The sequence below is a fragment of the Geotrypetes seraphini genome, chromosome 5 (assembly GCF_902459505.1).
Source record: "Geotrypetes seraphini chromosome 5, aGeoSer1.1, whole genome shotgun sequence".
In the NCBI taxonomy this organism is placed as follows: Eukaryota; Metazoa; Chordata; class Amphibia; order Gymnophiona; family Dermophiidae; genus Geotrypetes; species Geotrypetes seraphini.
The window spans coordinates 153,341,967-153,362,385 of record NC_047088.1 but is presented as its reverse complement, the minus strand read 5'-3'; the positions used below and the strand labels follow the sequence as shown (position 1 = coordinate 153,362,385).

Here is a 20,419-nt window from a genome sequence, read left to right as displayed (position 1 = left end):
CTCCAGAGTCAGGTCCAGTCTTTAGCTAAAGCCCTTTAAGAGCTCCACAAATGGGTCCTGGAAAGGGCCCCACTATCGATAGCTACACAAGTCCATGGGTATGTCCCTGTAAATACAGTATGGCTAAAACTTGGAAGTCAGACCCCCTGAAACCTAGGTGGATAGGTCCTTTTACTGTCCTAATTTCTTCTCTTACAGTTGTCAAGGTGTCCGGACATGAAACTTGGTTCCACTACAACACGGATCTTCAGCTGAAGCTTTCTAAGACCTCAAAAGTTCTGAATATTTACCACTGTACTTAGCAGGTGTTCTGAATATAATTCTTTATAAGTGTTTGAGTTTAATTGACTGCCTGTGGTTCACACTGCCTTTAGCAAGTGTCTTGAGTATAACTGTTTGAAGTTTTCTAAGTTGTGCCTGAAAGAAAAATGAGCTTCCTATGTTAGTATATATAGATATGATATTTGTGTTGCCCTCACTTATGTTTCTTTCTTCTGTATTTTGTACTTAACAAGTGCAGCCCTTTGCCTGATGTTTGTTTGCATGAAGGAGTTAAGTACAGAAAGTGTCAAACATTTGAGGGTATTTTCTGTTTCCAACCTACTGGTGATGAAGTTTAAAAGTGGGCGGAAATCTGCATTGATGATGTTGAGGGTCCACTTATCAACTAGACTCTTATTGTAGACCCCACTCGCCTGGTGTCTTTGTATTGTGATACATGTGTGCTATTTGATGTTTCTCAAGGTCATGGTACTACCCCTAATTCAGTTTTGTGTGGCTCCCTAGATTGACAGCGTTATTATACCAAATGTGCTAAGTATTTAGGTCTGTATAACCTGATGCCTTTAAGAACTGCCCCTATGAGGAAACCTTCACTAATGGTGGAGCCTGTCCTTTATGAGAAAGAATACCCCGTCTGCCTCCCTTACTATAGGTCCTAGCTCCAGCCCCTTGTGTACTACAGGCTACTGTAATCCCATGGTTTTCACTATCACTGGCCCATATAACTGGAATGCCAATGTCCAAGTCCAGAAGGCCAGAGATTGCATGGCATTGCATATTGATGGTAAAAGGTGAGACCCAGGTACTGATGTATATGTCCGAATTGTATCCCACTCATGTGCTTCTGTCCATCACTCTGTGGTGTTTCCCCAGTTTTATGAAAATAGATGCTGATATCCTTTAATCACTAGAAATCTGTTTATATAGTTTGCTGAAACTATAGGTCAGACTCTTAATGTTAGCAATTATTTTGTATGAGGAGGGACTGGTATGGGAGAACAGTGGCTATGGGAGGCAATGCAGCTGGACATGTTAAACTTGACTTCACAGACCCTCACTTTTACGTCAGGTCCACGACCTTCACGATGGGCCTTGTGAACCTCCATTGTTGCTTCCCACTGTCTTCAGCACCCTTCAGACACTGCTTAATGGAACTTCCTATGAATTATGGTCAGCTCCTGATAGTTGATATTGGCTCTGTGATCCGTTTGCCTACTCTTGATTGCCTGCTAACTAGACTGGTACATGTGTGCTTTGCATGATTCGTCCCAGCTTCTTCCCGATGGTGAACACCTGGGAGCCCCTGTATTCAACACCAGAGGTCGCCAAAAGCAGTCTACTTCCACCAATTCCCTTAAAATAGGTGAATGGGGTGATGACTGTCCTGCAGAACGGATCATTGCTGCTTATGGACCTGCCACATGGACCGAGGATGACACCTGGGGCTATCGGACCCCAATCTATATGCTGAACTGCATTATTTGTCTATAACCTGTACTTGAACTGATAACCAATGAGACCTCCCGAGCTTTGAGTACCATTGGCAGAGCGAATGCTAAAATGCGCACTGCTATTTATCAGAATCGTCTAGCTTTGGACTATTTACTAGCTGCTGTGCCTGTGATAAATTCAACCTCTCCAACTGCTGCCTTGAACTTGAGTAAAATGATCGAGGACATTGTGGATCGTATCACCAAACTGGCTCATGTTCCCTGACGTGATCTTACTGCAGACTGGATCTCTGGTACCTTCAGCTCCTGGTTGCCCTCTGGTTCAGCACTGAATATCATCTTGCTGGTTGCCGCCCTGTCTTCTCTGCTCCTTTGCTGCCTGCCCTGTATGGTCCCCATAGCCATAAAGCTGCTCCACTGAACTATGGACTCTGTTGTCAAACGTTCCACTGCTGCATTGGCACTCTCCCAGTATCGTCCCTTACCCACTGGGGACCCCGACTTTTCTGACCCCTAACTTTATTTTGTCAGGCTTGGCTCCTTAGGTACGCCAGCCTGAAAGGGGGGAATGTAGGGTCAAAATGTAGGGTCATGAAATAGTTAACTGTTGTTTAAAATATTGCTCTGGCCTACATAGCTGAAAAGAGTGTATAATCTATTGACTGCATCTGCCTAAAATGTATGTCCCTACCTTACCACATTGTAAGCTGAATAGATAAGAGTTTGAGCCATGATGTGCCCTGCCCTTCTGTACATGTAGCATTTAGACCTGTAAGATTTAGATAAGCAGAGAAATGAGCTAGTTTCCTATAGGACTATAAGTTGTATCCCTGAGCCTATCATAAGTGCTGGCTTAGGACCAATAATAATTGTAGAAAGTTATAGAAGTAACAAATGAAAATTGTAGTTTTTGCATATATTAGTTTGCGAAAAGGGCATAAAAGTCCGTGTATTTCCTGTTTCTGACACTCTAGTAGGCAGGCTATTAACTGCACTAGAGTCCCGGCATGCTGTGAATAAAAAAACTCTTGTATTTTCTTCACGCCTCTGACTTTGTGTATCCAAGTGACCTTTCAACGGATGCCAGTCTTCTCAGTTAGGGAGCTCAGTGTCTAGGTCAATCAGCTCAGGGCACCTGGTCCACCGAGGAGGCTTCTTGGTCATCAATGCTTTGGAGACCAGAGCCATCCGTCTGGCATTGCTATCCTTCCAGTCCTTTCTGATGGGCAAGTCCATCCTGCACCCACTTCTCCATTCTTAATCTATACTTAAGTTGTTGTATAGTCTTTGTATTGTCCAAATGTATTCCACTGTGAATGTTCGCTTGTAACCCATTCTGAGCTACTGGGAGGATGGGATAAAAATTAAATAAATAAATAAGTCAGTCAGGGTTCTTTCGGTCAATGCCACGGCGGTGGCCTATGTCAATCATCAGGGGGGGCACCAGGAACTCTTTGGGGGCACAGGAGGCGACTCTGCTCATGGTCTGGGTCAGCTTCCCACATAGCCGGAGTGGAGAATGTTCAGTTGATAGTACAGTCCTGGGGTCAGCCCCTCATGGACCTGATGGCCACAAGTGTCAACGCCAACACACCCTGCTTCTTCAGTCGTTGCAGAGATGGTCAGGCTGAGGGCCTGGATGCTCTGGTACAACCATGGCCAACAGTGGCCTTAGTGGGCAGAGTTCTTCTCCGCATAATTTGCCATCTGGTCCTCATGGTTCTGGTGGCTATGGATTGACCTCGACGACCGTGGTACGCGGATCTGGTGGCAGATCCTCTTCCTCTGTTCTCTTCGATGACCTTCTAACTCAGGGTCCCATTCCAATGTTCGATCCGGGTCTCTTTTGTCTTACGGCTTGACTCTTGAAAGAGGTCGCCTAGGTAAGAAGAGGTATTCAGATAAAGTGATCTCAACTCTCTTGGGGTCCCGGAGGTTTTCCACCTCTCAGGCTTATGTGAAGTTTTGGTGTCTATTTGAGGAGTGGTGTGATGTGCATGGAGTGGTCTCTTTTTGCGCTTCCCTGCCTAACATCTTAGAGTTCTTGCAGGATGGCCTGGATAGGGGACTGGCTTGGTCTTCTCTCCGGGTTCAGCTTGTGGCCTTGTCAGCCTTTTGGGGGTTATTGAAAGGTCAGTGTTTGACTGCCATTCCTGATGTGATATGTTTTTCAGTAGATAGGGATGGTATGCTGAATCCCCACATCCAGCAATTATCTGATGTGCCTGCTTTCTGACTCGAGCTTAGTGGTCAACTATACAGCTGAGATTTTTCCTGTCAGTCAGATTATGGGATTGTGACGAGTCTGTGTATATAATTAAAAGGGAAGAATGGTTGAGCTCCATAAATGTTCAAGCTGTTGTGTTCTTGTATTTTTCTTACATTCATTGTTCCTCACAGAGGCTTATTAATGTTTTCACTACATTACAGTTTGTTCATTGATTATTTTAAAATTCATCTGAGCAGATCAGATACTTGGGGCTCCTTTTACTAAGGTGCGCTAGCGGTTTTAGCGCGCTCGCTAGACGCTAATGCCTCCATAGAGCTTGCGTTACTATTTTCCATTTAGCGCGGGGTTTGAGTGCGCGCTAAAAACACTAGCATACCTTAGTAAAAGGAGCCCTTGGTGTTGGGGAATTATTCATACCTCTCCTTCTCCTGTCTTTGTCTCTTTAGGGCTGGCACTGGCTTTGGTACGAACTGAAGGGGCAGCAGAGACCAGAGAAGAGGAGAAGCTTAAAAACTGTGATTGACATCTTCTGCAGAATGCTTGCAAGTGGGCATGGATAACCCTATGGTTCAGCATACCATCCCTATCTACTGGAAAAGATATTATCAAGGTAAGAACCTAATCTCTTGTTCTCTATGTGCTTTCAAATGAATGGCTTTAGGTATTTGGCTTTCAAAGCCTTCTCACAGCTAGTGAGTACTACAGCTGTTGGAGTGTCAAGAATAATGCTTATCCCAGGACAAGCAGGCAGCCTATTCTCACATATGGGTGACATCACCGATGGAGCTCGGATGCGGACAGCCTCGCAAGCAGACTTGCTTGTAGAAACTAGAAGTTTTGAGTCAGCCACACTGTGCATGCACGAGTGCCTTCCCGCCCAGTGCAGGGCGCATCTCCTAAGTTCTCAGTTTTCCGTGGAGCCAAGAAATCCGTCTTTGACTCTCTGCGTTTAACTTTGTTACTTCGTGCCTTCTCTCACCGCGGTTTGTGTTTATTTTCTTCACGAATCGCTGTGTTTTTTATTTTCTAGTTAAAAAAAAAAATGATTTCTTCCGTTTGACTGCCAGGGCAGGCCGCTCGGCCGCAGCCTGTGGGCTTCGACTTTGCGGCGGCTATATTTCCTTCTATGTCCCGGCCAGCAACGGGCTTCAAGATTTCCCTCACGGACCCACACCATTGGTGCCTCAAGTGCCTTGGGCCGGAAGTCGTGCGACCGCTTTGCTACTCATCAACCTCGAGCCCTTAAATGTTGTCGGATGGTCTCTGTACTCAAGGCCACTGGACCAGTGCGGATCGTTGGTGTCATATCAATCTGTTGGAACTCAGTGATTTTCAATGCTCTCAAAGCTTTTCAGCATCTTCAAGGCCAGGTAGTCCTCATTCGGACAGACAATCAAGTCACCATGTACTATGTCAACAAACAGGGAGGAACGGGTTCTTCCTCCCTTTGTCAAGAAGCTCTGAAGGTTTGGGACTGGGCAATCTGCCACAACACCTTCCTCAAAGCTGTCTACATCCAAGGGGCGAAAAATTGCTTGTCAGACAACTTGAGTCGTCTTCTGCAAACTCACGAATGGACACTCCATTCCTCGCCTCTTCATCACATTTTTTCACAGTGGGGAATGCCTCAGATAGATCTCTTTGCAGCTCCCCACAATCACAAACTGCCTCAGTTCTGCTCCAGAATATATTCTCCTCATCGCCTCGAGGCAGATGCTTTCTTACTGGAATAGATGAATCTCTTCCTGTATGCATTCCCTTTGTTCCCTCTCATTCTCAAAACTCTTGTCAAGTTGAAAAACACTCATGCCACCATGATCCTGATTGCTCCTCAGTGGCCGAGACAACCTTGGTACTCCCTTCTAGTTCAACTCAGCAGCAGGGAGCCATATCTTCTACTAGTTTTTCCATTTCTGCTTACAGAGTCAGGGATCTCTGCTTCATCCCAACCTGCAGTCTCTACACCTGACAGCTTGGTACCTCTCAACATAACTCCTCTTCAGTTTTCTCAACCTGTAAAAGACATTTTAGAGGCTTCTAGGAATCCTGCCACTAGGCAATGCTATCACCAAAAATGGACTAGATTGTATACATGGTGTTTTTCTCATGATAAGGAGCCTCAACATTCCTCCTTATCTTCTGTTCTAGATTATCTTTTGCACTTATCCACCTCAAGTCTTTGCACTTATCTGACATCAAGTCTACATCGATTCGAGTCCATCTCAGTGCAATTGCTGCTTTCCATCAACCTATTGAAGGGAAACCCCTCTCTGCTCATCCGGTGGTTTCCAGATTCATGAAAAGACTTTTCAATATCAAACCTCCTCTCAAACCGCCTCCAGTGGTTTGGGACCTCAATGTTGTTCTTGCTCAATTGACGAAGCCTCCATTTGAACCAATATCTACGGCTCATCTGAAGTATCTCACTTGGAAAGTACTGTATCTCATTGCCCTCACATCTGCTCAACGAGTCAGTGAGCTGCAAGCTTTAGTAGCTGACCCACCTTTCAGCGTCTTCCATCATGACAAGGTGGTCCTCCATACTCATCCTAAATTCCTACCTAAACTGCTTTCAGAATTTCATCTCAACCAATCCATTGTTCTTCCAGTGTTCTTTCCAAAACCTCATTCTCACCCTGGAGAATCAGCCCTTCATACTCTGGACTGTAAACGTGCTTTGGCTTTCTATTTGGAACACACCAAACCACACAGAACTGCTCCTCAACTTTTTGTCTCCTTCGATCCAAACAAGTTGGGACTTCCTATCTCTAAGCGTACCATCTCCAACTGGATGGCTGCTTGTAGATCTTTCTGCTATGCCCAGGCTGGATTACAACTACAGAGTCGAGTCACAGCCCATAAAGTCATAGCAATGGCAGCTTCAGTAGCTTTCCTCAGATCTACACCTATTGAGGAAATTTGCAAAGCTGCTACTTGATCCTCGATTCATACTTTCACTTCTCACTATTGTCTGGATACTTTCTCCAGACAGGATGGCCATTTTGGCCAGAGAGTATTACAAAATTTATTCTCCTAATTTGCCAACACTCCCATCATCCCATTCTGGTTATCTTGGAGGTCATCCATATGTAAGAATAGGTTGCCTGCTTGTCCTGGGATAAAGCACAGTTACTTACCGTAACAGGTATTATCCAGGGACATCAGGCAGCTATTCTAACAACCCACCCACCTCCCCTGGTTGGCTTCTCTGCTAGCTATCTGAACTGAGGAGACGCGCCCTGCGCTGGGCAGGAAGGCACTCGCGCGTGCAGCTGACTCGAAACTTCTAGTTTCTACAAGCAAGTCTGCTTGTGAGGCTGTCCGCATCCAGGCTCCGTCGGTGACGTCACCCATATGTGAGAATAGCTGCCTGCTGTCCCTGGATAACACCTGTTACGGTAAGTAACTGTACTTTTTGGTCTTCAGCTTACATTGAGTTCCCTATTTTATCAAATAGAAAATGGTACACAGATTTCTCACTGAAGACCTTTGAATTTTATAGGAGAAATTTGAAGAGTTGATCCAGTTCATGTCCAGTGGTCCCTGCCATATACTAATTATTTCCAAATTTGGGGAAGATGATGTAATTCCTGCCTGGAGAGAATTCATTGGTCCAACTGATGTTGAAATTGCTAAAAAAGAAAAACCTGAAAGGTAAGTACAAAATATTATAGGCCAAAGCATTCTTTTACAGGAGCCTGTATTATAGAAACATACAGACATTACAGCAGATAAAGGCCGAATGGCCCATCCAGACTGCCCCTCCACAGCATCCACTGCCTCCTCTTCTCCTTAAGAGATCCCACATACTTGTCCCATGCTATCTTGAATTCAAATACAGTCTTTGTCTCCACTACCTCCACCTCCACTATTCCATGCAACTACCACCCTTTCTGTAAAGAAGTATTTTCTTACATTACTCCTGAGATTATTACCAAGGTTTCATTAGGTTGACATGAAACATTTGAATCTTATTATGGCCGTTTTTTTATCTCATACATTACTGGTCCCAGTTGCATGGATATTTCAAAAGGGCCCTTCCAATGGGCTAACAATTTATTTTTCAAGGTGAGGATCATAATTAAGACTTTTTCACCAGCTTGAAATTCCCGTATCTTGGAGGTTTGATCATAATAGGTTTTCAGGGCTTCTTCTAGATTTTTCTTCACCAGATCTCTTATTATCCCAGGACATGCAGACAACTATTCTCACATATGGGTGGCGTCACCGACGGAGCCCCAATGCGGAAGCCTCGCAAGCAGACTTGCTTGTAGAAACTAGAAGTTTTGAGTCAGCTGCACCGCACATGCGTGAGTGCCTTTCCGCCCAGTACAGGGCGCGTCTCCTCAGTTCTGTTTTCCACGGAGCCGAGAAGTCCCTCTTTGACTCTCTGCGTTCAACTTATTTACTTCGTGCCTTCTCTCACCGCGGTTTGTGTTGTTTTTCTTCACGAATCGCTGTATTTCGTTTATTTCTTGTTTAAAAAAAAATAATAATTTTTTCCGTTCGGCTTCGACCTTGCAGCGGCTGTTTTTCCTCCTATGTCCCGGCCAACAACAGGCTTCAAGAAGTGTAGCCAGTGTCAGCGTGCGATTTTTCTCACGGACCCACATAGTAAGTGCCTCAAGTGCCTTGGGCCAGACCATCACCCGAAGTTGTGCGAGCGCTGTGCCCTAGCTAGATTGTGAGCCCACCGGGACAGAGAGGGAAAATGCTTGAGTACATGATTGTAAAAACCGCTTAGATAACCTTGATAGGCGGTATATAAAAATCCTAATAAACTTGAAACTTAAACGTCATCTACTTTCAGTGGAGAAGCTCTTCGGGATGGATTCAACCTTGACTCCGAAGCCGACCTCAGTCTCACCTTCAACCGAGGCTCCTCCTGCCTCCACTGCTTTGACCTCGAGCCTCATCAGACCTTTGTTTGCAGCGGCTCTTTCCTTGACGATGTCTGCTGTATCTTCTCCTGTGTCCTCAGGTCAGATAGCTCAGCAGAAAGTTCCAGCGGTGGTGCTTAAGGTGCCTAAGACTTCCGAGTCGAAGCACATTTCCACTTCCTCTGTAGAACCTCCAGCCAAAGCAAGTGGTCCAATTTCAGACGCGGATCCATACTTGCCGGCTTCTTTCCAGACCATGTTAGAGCAGAAATTCATTCAGTTCCTTACTAATATGAGACTGAAGCTAGCTACTCTAATCCAGCCTGGGCATTCTGCAGATTCCCGCGAGGTCGAGCCTCTTCCTATGCCTCAGACTGAGACTGCACACTCTATGCAGGGAGCAGAGTCTCTGCGAGTGTCTGGTCTGGCATCTATGCAGGTAAAGCAAGGAGCAGATTCTTTGCAAGTGCCTCGACAGGAATCCTCACTCCATACAAGGAAATAAAACATTAATTGCATATACAATACCATGATAGTAGCCTACAGCTAAGGAGAGAGAATCAAGCACAAATCAAGGGTAGCTGATTTTCAAAGAAATATATTAATATATCATAAGTACAGAGCACATCGGTTGTATCTTTACTATACAGTATGGACGGTGACTTCAGTGGGCATCTGAGGAGTTACGGAAGCCGCTTTACCCTCCAGAAAAAATTGTAATTGATCGGGTTCATAAAAAACATATCTATTTGCTTGATAACTGATACAACATTTACATGGAAAGCGTAGCTGAAAGGTAGCTCCTAAACCCAATACTGATTGACGTAACATTATAAATTTTTTACGACGCAATTGCGTCCATTTGGAAACATCAGGAAATATAGCTATTTTTAAACCATAAAATTCAACATTCTCAGTCCTAAAGAATAGACGAAGAACTGCCTCTTTGTCTTGTAAAACAGCAAAGGTCACAAGCAATGTAGCCCTTTCAAGTTTCAGGTTGTGAGGACTCAAGGATATCTGTTATATCTAATTCAGTCAATTGATTTTCCAAGTCCTTTTTTTTTTATATATATATCTTTATTCATTTTTAATCTTTCAACAAGTGTACATATTAAAACCATACAAATTCTTGAAAACATCACTTGTAAATCAATCAAGAAAAACAACAATTGTATATATATAAACCATAAAAACCACCCCCTCCCTATTATTATTATTATTATTATTATTATTATTAATAATCACAATAGCTTAAGAACCCTTCCCCCTCTCTACTATTCATGGTATATATTACAATAGAGTAACTGGTGTTTAATCATCACAAAAAGATTTTCCAAGTCCTGATTCGTTAGGAATATTTACATAGTATAATTTCTGTAAGGGAGGTATAGATGTCTCTGGATACTTTTAGACCGAAGTTAGAAACTGGTGAAAAAGTTTCTTGGGTGATTGTAATCTGGTGACTGGAAAATTAATTAATCTTAAATTGAAGTTCCTATTTGCATTCTCCAGATTTTCAATCTTCCTAGACAACATTGCTTTGTCTTTGGCAAGAAAATTAGAAGAATTCTGTAAATCAGAGACCTGTTTTTCAATTTTGTCTAGTCTCTGGTCTTGATGTTGAATTTTTCCATCAATATTTTTCAACTGTAATGAGGAAGTTTGCGAGACTGAAATAGAATAGGAGCATACCTTATGAAGGCTTTCGATAGCCTCCCAGAGTGCTTCCAAGTCTATCACCGGTGGTTTCTTCAGCGGGCTCAGGAGGGAAGCAGGAAACGTCTAAGAAAGTAAAGTAATTGAATCAGGATTTAAAGTTCCACTTCCCGAGCCACCCTGAACTCCAAGTCCCCCAGTCACTGGCGATTGATGTGAAAAATCCAGCGAGACTGGAACTGCCTCCCGGGTCAAGAGTAGGCTGAACAGCGCAGGCGGGGTTGTTGACGTCCCCCCCACTTCCTGCAACGCCGTCGGCATCCCCGACATTCTCCCTGGGCGTGGGGGAACTCCCGGACCAGCTGGGCTAAGCGAAACTTCGCTTTCCGAAGTCGAGATCGACCCCTCTCGATGAGCCGGAGCGCCCTGAACAACTGGCACAGCAAACGATGTTATTGCTGTCTGGCGCGTTAGCGAGGTGGCGGAGGAGGCAGGAAGACCACCCCTCTGTTTCCCTCTGCGCTTAGGCATATTAAAGAGCAAGAAGAAAGGTACTAAAAAAAGTTAATTTTACCAGTACAGAGAGAGCCTCCAGCTAAGCGACTAACTCCGTCGCCATCTTGAATCCCTCTAAAGCAGTATTTTCAACCTTTTTACACCTATGGACCGGCAGAAATAAAATAATTATTCTGTGGACCAGCATCAGTCCGTGGACTGGCAGTTGAAGAACACTGGGCTAAGTCGTGGGCCAGATCCCTCTATCTCTACCCAATCTCCACCCCAGGCCCCGCCCCCATAATAGTACTAATTGCACCTTGCACGTCCCGTGCCTCATCTGGAAGCCTTCCCTCTGACGTTGCAACGTCAGAGAGAAGGCTTCCAGTTCAGGCGCAGGATGCCCGTTGGAGCCACTCCCCATGGCTTTGTGCACTGAATCAGTAGGGAGAGGGAGCTGGCTCGAAGATAAGGACGCATCGATCGCACCATGGACCGGCGGTTGAAGAACACGGTTTTGGGTCTGATGCAGGTGCTGGCCCTGTGGACCAGCAGGAAATTTCTGTGGACCAGCACTGGTCCATGGACCGGTAGTTAAAGAAGACTGCTCTAAAGGTTCTTCTTTTATTCCAGAGGAAACTCACTACCTTATTTTTTCAAGGCTTCCTCCCCAAGTGATTCCACCCTTCCCCTGGGCAGTAATCCCTTCCACTTCTTCCCGATCTTCTATGCTTTGGATTTTCACTCTTTCATTGTTTCCCCAATCATTTGCGGGCAGGAAAATGGAAAAATGTTCCCTAATTGGGGTTTTCTCTGAATAGTGGCCCTAGTAGAGACCCCAACTTCCTTCGTGACTAAGATGTCATGCATTCCTTCCCAGTCCCTACTTAGGATAAAAAGGAAGGGCAACGTTTTGATCACTGCGATGGTTAAGGGTCAGATCTCCCCCTTGAATAGTGTAAGTAACTTCAGGTTTTATGTCTCTATGGACGCAACAGAGGAGGTCTGTCCCCCTAAAGGCTCCTGTTCTTTTTCCAATACCTAACTTTTGAGCTAAGGGCCTGGATATCAGGGAATGGTTTGTTCCAGTGTCAAGTAGGGCAGTTATGGTTTTCCCTGCAACAGATACCACTCGCTTCAGAGCCATAGGCCTCCTTCCCTCAGAGTTTCTTACACTGGTGCTTTCTCCAGAAAAGGAGCATTCCGTCAACGGACATTCCCTCTGGAAATGTCCTTTTTCTCCACATCTATAACAACGTAAAAGGATGTTAGTGGTTGAAGGGGGATTAAAGTTATCATGTTCCCCTCTGACTTTTCCTATTCCTCAGAGAGAGATATATCCTGAGGTTCTAGGTGCTCAGCTGGGTTCTTTCCCTGGTGCCCTCCTCCCAGAAATGGGCGTGGATGGAATCTTTTTCCTAAGGGCTTACCTCCCCTTATATCTTCACCCAGTCTGTTTCCAGGGAGGGTGGGGCTTGTCTTGAAACCTATACTTGTACAGGGGATGACAATACATTTAAAAACTGTTCCAGTACTATTTGATTCACCAGCACAAGGGTGGTTCATTGCTCTGGTGTCAGCCAGTGGGTAACATAATCTAGTAACTGTTGAACCACCGCTCTTGGTCTCTTGCCTTTTTGAAAGCCTTGGCTTCTAAATTTCTTTCTACAGCACTCGGGCGACAGGCCTAGTTGGTCTTGGATAGCCACTTTGACCTCCCAATAATCTCAGGAGGAGCTTCCCAGTGTACTGCACGGAGTGTCATATTTATGACTACCTTCCCTCGGGAAGGCAGGCATAAGTATGCAGTCGGTGTCAGGAACTGGAAAGCCTGAAGAAAGAAGTTGGTCGACTGCAGTGCAGGGTTCAAGAGCTGGAGGGCCTCCACATCTCGGAAGCACCGTTCAAGACAACTAAAGACCCCGCAGGAGAGAGCCACATCGAGGAGCAAGTAAGGAAGCTCGAAAGATTCATCAAGGAGGCCTACAGGCAGGTAGAAGAGCAGGATCAGCAGCAGCGCTGGAGCGAGGAAGCTACGTCTACACGAGATGAAGGACAGGGGCCAACAGATGGAAGACAGGAACCAACAGACGCCAAGGATGAAGGACCGCATAGAAGATTCAAGCAAGCAGAGAGGGCGAAGATTGGCCGGTATCCCGGAAGAGAAGTACTGAACCACACCGAGGATACAGACTTGAGACCAGAGAGAAAGCTGAAGAAGGGGAAATCTGCAGTCGTCGTGGGAGACTCAATCCTGAGAGAAGTGGACAGTCACGTAGCAGGAGGGAGAGAAGATGGGCTAGTGACTTGTCTCCCAGGAGCAAGAACGAAGGACATCACCGACAGAATCGAGAGGATCCTGGACGGCGCAGAAACAGAAGAGACAGCAGTGATAATCCACGTGGGAACAAATGATGTCAACAGGAGAAATTACAGCAGGACTACGCTAACTGAACAGTTCAAGATTCTAGGAAGGAAACTGAAGCTGAGGACACAGAAGATAGCATTCTCAGAGATTCTGACAGTACCGAGGGCAGACGTGAAGAGGCAGACTGAGCTACAAGCAATAAATGCATGGTTGAGGAGATGGTGCGAAGAAGAAGGATTCCTTTTTGTGAGGAACTGGACAACTTTTTTGGGGAAGAACAAGCTCTTCAGGAGGGATGGACTACACCTGAGCACGGCAGGAACGAGGCTGCTAGCAAACAACGTCAAGAGAGGAATTGAGCAGGCTTTAAACTGAGAAGAAGGGGAAAGCCGACAGTCGACCTGACGTCGACGGTTCGGACAAGAGTATCCAAAGAAGATACTGAGCAGGAAAAATGCTGGGAACAAGCAAGATACGAACAACAGAAACTGTTGACCAACAAGAGGGGCAAACATAAAATTAGAGGAACAGGAGAAATCGGAAAATCAGGTTGCGGACGAAAAGGATGCACCAAAAAATGAGGAAGAAAGGAACAGAAATCAGGGACTGGCGGCCCAAATAGGGGATGGCAAGAGGAGCAAAACACATGAAAAACCAGCAGAGAAAAGAAAAGACCGGGACTTAAATTGTTTGTCCGCAAATGCAAGGAGCCTAAAGTACAAAATGGGAGAGTTAGAAGTCAAAGCCAAAAAAGAGGACCTAGACATCATTGGAATCACGGAAACATGGTGGAACGAGGATAACCAATGGGACGTAGTACTGCCAGGGTACAAACTCTATAGAAGAGACAGGACTCACAAGAAGGGTGGAGGAATAGCACTATACATAAAAGACATCATTCCCTCGTCTGCAGTGGATATAGAACCAAAGGTAGAAGGATTGGAGTCATTATGGGTTAAATTACCGGGAAAAAATGGCCTTGACATAAGATTGGGTCTATACTATCGTCCACCTGGACAAACGAAAGCAAACGACAATGATCTGGCAGCAGAATTGAGGCGGGAAGGCAACAACAGGAACGTGACAGTAATGGGAGATTTTAACTACCCCGGGATAAACTGGAGTGTTGGAAACTCCAACTGTGCAAGGGAAACAGAATTCTTAGAGGCTGTGAGGGACTGCTTTATGGATCAGCTTGTCAAGAAACCAACAAGAGGAAATGCCACTCTTGACCTAATCCTCAATGGACTAGGGGAACCAGCAAAGGAAGTGGAAATAATAGGACCACTAGGAAACAGCGATCACAACATGATCCAGTACAAATTAGAAGTAGGTACAGCAATAGGGAAAAGAACCACAGCGACAATGTTCAACTTCAAGAAAGGGAACTATGATGCTGTGAGAGCAATGGTAAGGAAAAAATTCAGAAAAAGCTCAAGAAAAACAGAAACCGTAGAGCAAGCCTGGTCTCTATTCAAGTGCACAGTGCAAGAAGCACAACATATGTACATCCCCAGATTTAGAAAAGGGTCCAAAAAAAAAAACCGAGCAAAAGATCCCGCATGGATAAACAATGAGGTGAAGAAAGCGATAGGAGACAAGAAAAAATCATTCCGGAAATGGAAAAAGGACCAAACTGGGGAGAACTGGAAAGAACACAGGAAAAGCCAAAAAGAGTGTCATCAAGTGATTAGGAGAGCAAAAAGAGAATACGAAGAGAGGCTGGCCAGGGAGGCAAAAAACTTCAAATCGTTCTTCAGATATGTTAAAGGGAAGCAACCGGCAAGGGAGGAAGTAGGATCTTTAGATGATGGAGACAGAAAGGAAGTGATAAAGGAGGAAAAAGAGGTAGCCGACAGGTTAAACAAATTTTTCTCGTCAGTCTTCACAAGCGAGGACACATCCGGTGTACCAGAACCCGACGTGATCTTCCATGGAGACCAAGAAGAAAAACTGTCAACAATAGAGGTGAGCCATGAGGATGTCCTCCAACAGAGAGATAGATTGAAAAGCGACAAATCACCAGGCCCGGATGGTATCCACCCTAGGGTACTAAAAGAACTAAGAAATGAGATAGCGGGAATACTCCAACGAGTTTGCAACCTATCCTTGAAAACTGGAGAGATCTCGGAGGACTGGAAGAAAGCAAATGTTACACCTATCTTTAAAAAGGGGTCAAGAGGAGACCCGGGAAACTATAGGCCGGTAAGTTTGACATCGGTTCCGGGCAAGATGGTAGAAGCACTGATAAAGGACAGCATCTGTGAGCACATCGAAAAAAAATGGGCTGATGAAAGCGAGCCAACATGGCTTCTGCAAGGGAAGATCGTGCCAAACAAACTTACTGCACTTCTTTGAGGGGATAAACAGTCAGTTGGACAAAGGGGAACCCATAGACATCATTTACCTCGACTTCAAAAAGGCCTTTGACAAGGTACCCCATGAGCGGCTACTTAGGAAGCTGTGGAACCACGGGGTGGAAGGGGACGTGCACAGATGGGTCAAACACTGGTTGGCAGGCAGAAGGCAGAGGGTTGGAGTGAAGGGTCACTACTCGGGCTGGAGGAAGATCACGAGCGGAGTTCCACAGGGGTCTGTACTCGGACCGCTGCTGTTCAATGTATTTATAAATGACCTGGAAACGGGGATGAAGTGTGAAGTTATCAAATTTGCGGATGACACTAAACTCTGTAGAAGGGTTAGAAATGCGGAAGAGTGTGAGGACCTACAAAGGGACCTAAACAAACTGGAGGAGTGGGTGAATAAATGGCAGATGGACTTCAATGTAGGGAAATGCAAGGTCATGCATATAGGGAGAAAGAACCCGATGTTCAGCTACCAAATGGGGGGATTAGTATTAGAGGGAAGTAACCTTGAAAGAGATTTGGGTGTACTGGTGGACACAACAATGAAGTCAACAGCACAATGCGCAGCCACCGCGAAGAAGGCAAACAGAATGTTGGGTATTATTAAGAAGGGTATTACGACCAGAACGAGAGAAGTCATCCTGCCGTTGTATCGGGCAATGGTGCGCCCGTACCTGAAGTACTGTGTTCAGTATTGGTCACTGTACCTTAAGAAGGATATGGCAATACTTGAGAGGTCCAGAGGAGAGCGACACGAATGATTAAGGGCATGGAAAACCTTTCATACACTGAAAGATTGGAGAGGCTGGGGCTCTTCTCCCTGGAAAAGCGGAGACTCAGAGGAGATATGATAGAGACCTACAAGAACATGAAGGGCATAGAGAGATTAGAGAGGGACAGATTTTTCAAACTTTCAAAACATAAAAGAACAAGAGGGCATTCGGAAAAGTTGGAAGGAGACAGATTCAAAACGAATGCTAGGAAGTTTTTCTTTACCCAGCGGACGTAATAGGACAGAGTACGGTACTGGAGTTCAAGAAAGGATTGGACAATTTCCTGCTGGAAAAAGGGATAGAGGGGTATAGATAGAGGGCTACTGCACAGGTCCTGGACCTGTTGGGCCACCGCATGAGCGGACTGCTGGGCACGATGGACCTCGGGTCTGACCCAGTGGAGGCATTGCTTATGTTCTTATGTTCTCAGGCTTTGGTCATATCCAAGGCATGGTAAGTGGCCTGCGCTTTGCCATTTAAGTAAGGGGCCAGATGAATGACCTACTGGTCAGCTGGCCATTGGGCCATAGCTGTTCTCTTGAACGTATTTAGATAGGCCTCCGGATCTTCCCCAGGCCTCATTTTAATCAGAACTAGAGTTTTCATCCAATCTTTTGATTTTGTTTGGGGTATCTCCGGATTTTTCTCTGGTTCCAGTAGCTTTCAGGACATGGTTTGTTGGACCCTTTCTGTGTAACTCTTGTACTTGCACTTCAAGTAGTTGCAACATGTTCTTGTGATATGGCTTTTGTTTTCCTGTCTTGCTGTTGGTTGCACTATCAATAAAAATTATTAAAAAAAAAAAGTTGCAACATGGGTTGTTGTCTTTGCCATTCTTGGTCTAAGGCTTGTGCAAAAGCACTGTTTCTTGGTTTCTTGTTTACTCTGTAACTGGTTGGTTAGCCATTTTAGCCCTGCCTCTGATGCCAATTTCAATCTGGGTCACTCTAGTCACTTTGGTCCTTGGCCGTGCTCTGGCTACAAAAGGTATTCTGGTCTTTGGTCATGCTCTGGCCACACAAGGCTTACCAGAGATTTGGCAGCTGCCAGCATTCATCCCTCTCAGGGTTGCCTTGAAAGCTTTTAACAAGCTCCAACTTCCCAGGCTGATTGCCCTGGTTGTCTTCTTTGTTAGATTCTGTTTGTTCAGGGTGAGACGTACGATTCCATATACGGTATTCCCCCGAAATGTGCGGGGGGTTACGTTCCTGGAGCACCCGCAAAGTTTGAAAAACCGCGAATACTGTACTGTATTGGATGCGGGGATCAGAGGTGGAAGAGGGCTGCAGAACAGTGCTGGCATTTCTCACTTCCTCATCCGCTAACAACTGCCGACCTCTCAAAAACCGAACCGGAAATAATTTTTGCACACTTCGGTTTGTAATTGGCTGTTAGTCTGTGTCTCCTGTAAGCCCCAGGGCTTTCTCTGGAGTCATTGTAGTTTAAAAACCCGCGAATGACTGAGTCTGTGAAGTCAGAATTGCAAATTCACGGGAGTATACTGTATTTAGTTTAGAAACTTCCCAGTTCCTATTTTTCTAGACTCAGGAGGTTGCTTTGCCCCTACAGGATTGGCTCTCCCCTCCTTTCGAATTCTCGCATGTCCCCTGAGATAGGCAACTTGTCAATATGTAAATCGTATGCAAATTAACTGTCTTAAATTTTTCCTTGGCCTCACTTATGAGTTCTAGACTCAGGTTGTCTTTTGATAACAGGTTCTTACTGGGGAGTCTTTCTTCAGATACACAGTTCCTAGTGATGGTAGGTATATCCCGTCACAGCATCCTATACAAAATCAGGCCCTAAGGGCTTATGCACTATTCATGAGCTAATCAGCATGCAGTAATGTAGCTATACTAACTGATTAGGGAACCCCCATATATTCCACATAAAAAAATGAAAATAATTTTTTGGTATGGGGCTAGCATGCACACATTTGGCTGTTACTAGAGGACATCTAAGTATGTTCTTATATTCTGTTATGGTCTTATGTTCCATGGTATGCCATTTTGAATCTGGTGCATGCGGGTTCTAGCTTCCTCACTGCCCTCAAACCAGAGACCACCAAGAATCTTTTTTTCTCACTGCCTTTGATCATACTATCTCACAGGACATCATAAGAACATAAGAATTGCCACTGCTGAGTCAGACCAGTGGTCCATCATGCCCAGCAATCCGTTCACGTGGCAGCCCTCTGGTCTAAGACCAGCACCCTAACTGAGACTAGCCCTACCAGCGCACGTTCTTGTTCAACAGAAACTTGTCTAACTTTGTCTTGAATCCTTGGAGGGTGTTTTCCCCTATAACAGCCTCTGGAAGGGCGTTCCAGCTTTCTACCACTCTCTGGGTGAAGAAGAGCTTCCTTACGTTTGTACGGAATCTATCCCCTTTCAACTTTAGAGAGTGCCCTCTTGTTCTCCCTACCTTGGAGAGGGTGAACAACCTGTCCTTAACTACTAAGTCTATCCCCTTCAGTACCTTAAATGTTTCGATCATGTCCCCTCTCAATCTCCTCTGTTCGAGAGAGAAGAGGCCCAGTTTCTCTAATTTTTCGCTGTACGGCAGCTCCTCCAGCCCCTTAACCATCTTAGTCGCTCTTCTCTGGACCCTTTCGAGTAGTACCGTGTTCTTCTTCAGGTACGGCGACCAGTTCTGGATACAGTACTTCAGGTGAGGGTGCTCCATGGCCCGGTACAGCGGCATGATAACCTTCTCTGATCTGTTCGTGATCCCCTTCTTTATCATTCCTACCATTCTGTTTGCCCTTTATGCTGCCGCCGCACATTGTGTGGATGGCTTCATTGACTTGTCGATCAGAACTCCCAAGTCCCTTTCCTGGGAGATCTCTCCAAGTACCGCCACAGACATCCTGTATTTGTGCATGAGATTTTTGTTACCGACATGCATCACTTTACACTTATCCACGTTGAACCTCATCTGCCATGTCGATGCCCATTCCTCGAGCTTGATTATGTCATGTTGCAGATCTTCGCAATCCCCCTGTGTCTTTACTACTCTGAATAACTTCATATCATCCGCAAATTTAATCACCTCGCTCGTCGTACCTATGTCCAGATCATTTATAAAAATGTTAAAGAGTACGGGTCCAAGCACCGAGCCCTGCGGCACCCCCACTGGTGACGCTCTTCCAGTCCGAGTATTGTCCATTTACCCCCACTCTCTTTTTCCTATGCTCTAGCCAGTTTTTAATCCACGTGAGTATTTCACCCTCAATTCCATGGCTTGCAATTTTCCGGAATAGTCGTTTATGCGGAACCTTGTCGAACGCCTTCTGAAAATCCAGATATACAATGTCGACTGGATCGCCCTTGTCTATCTGTCTGTTTACTCCCTCAAAGAAGTGCAGCAAGTTCGTCAAACACGATCTGCCTTTGCTAAAACCGTGCTGACTGGTCCTCAACAGCCCATTTCCGTCAAGGTGATCAATGATGCTGTCCTTTTTCAGTGACTCTACCATCTTTCCCGGTACAGAGGTCAGACTCACCGGTCTGTAGTTCCCCGGATCTCCCCTCGAACCTTTCTTGAAGATCAGTGTAACATTCGCTACCTTCCAGTCTTCCGGAATCTTTCCCGATTTGATCGACAGATTGGCTATTAGTTGAAGCAGTTCAGCTATGGTCCTTTTCAGTTCCTTGATGACCCTCGGATGGATGTCATCCGGTCCCGGGGATTTATCGCTCTTAAGCCTATCAATCTGCCTACATACCTCCTCTAGACTGACCGTCAATCCTGTCAGCTTTCCGTCTTCGTTTCCAACATATAGCCTGATGGGTTCCGGTATGCTGTGTACATCTTCTTTGGTAAATACAGATGCAAAATGTGTTCAGTTTGTCAGCGATTGCTTTGTCCTCCTTTAGTGCTCCCTTTATTCCATGGTCATCCAAAGGTCCCACC

At 45.4% G+C, this 20,419-nt stretch overlaps 1 protein-coding gene across 1 annotated transcript in view; it reads left to right on the top strand.

The window, feature by feature from the left end:
* NME9 (NME/NM23 family member 9) overlaps positions 1 to 20,419 on the top strand; it is a 206,151-nt gene that overhangs the window by 124,913 nt on the left and 60,819 nt on the right. The window contains exon 10 of the mRNA XM_033945325.1: positions 7,466 to 7,617. Within this exon, the coding sequence (XP_033801216.1) occupies positions 7,466 to 7,617 (152 nt within the window). The remainder of the gene's footprint in view (positions 1 to 7,465; positions 7,618 to 20,419) is intronic.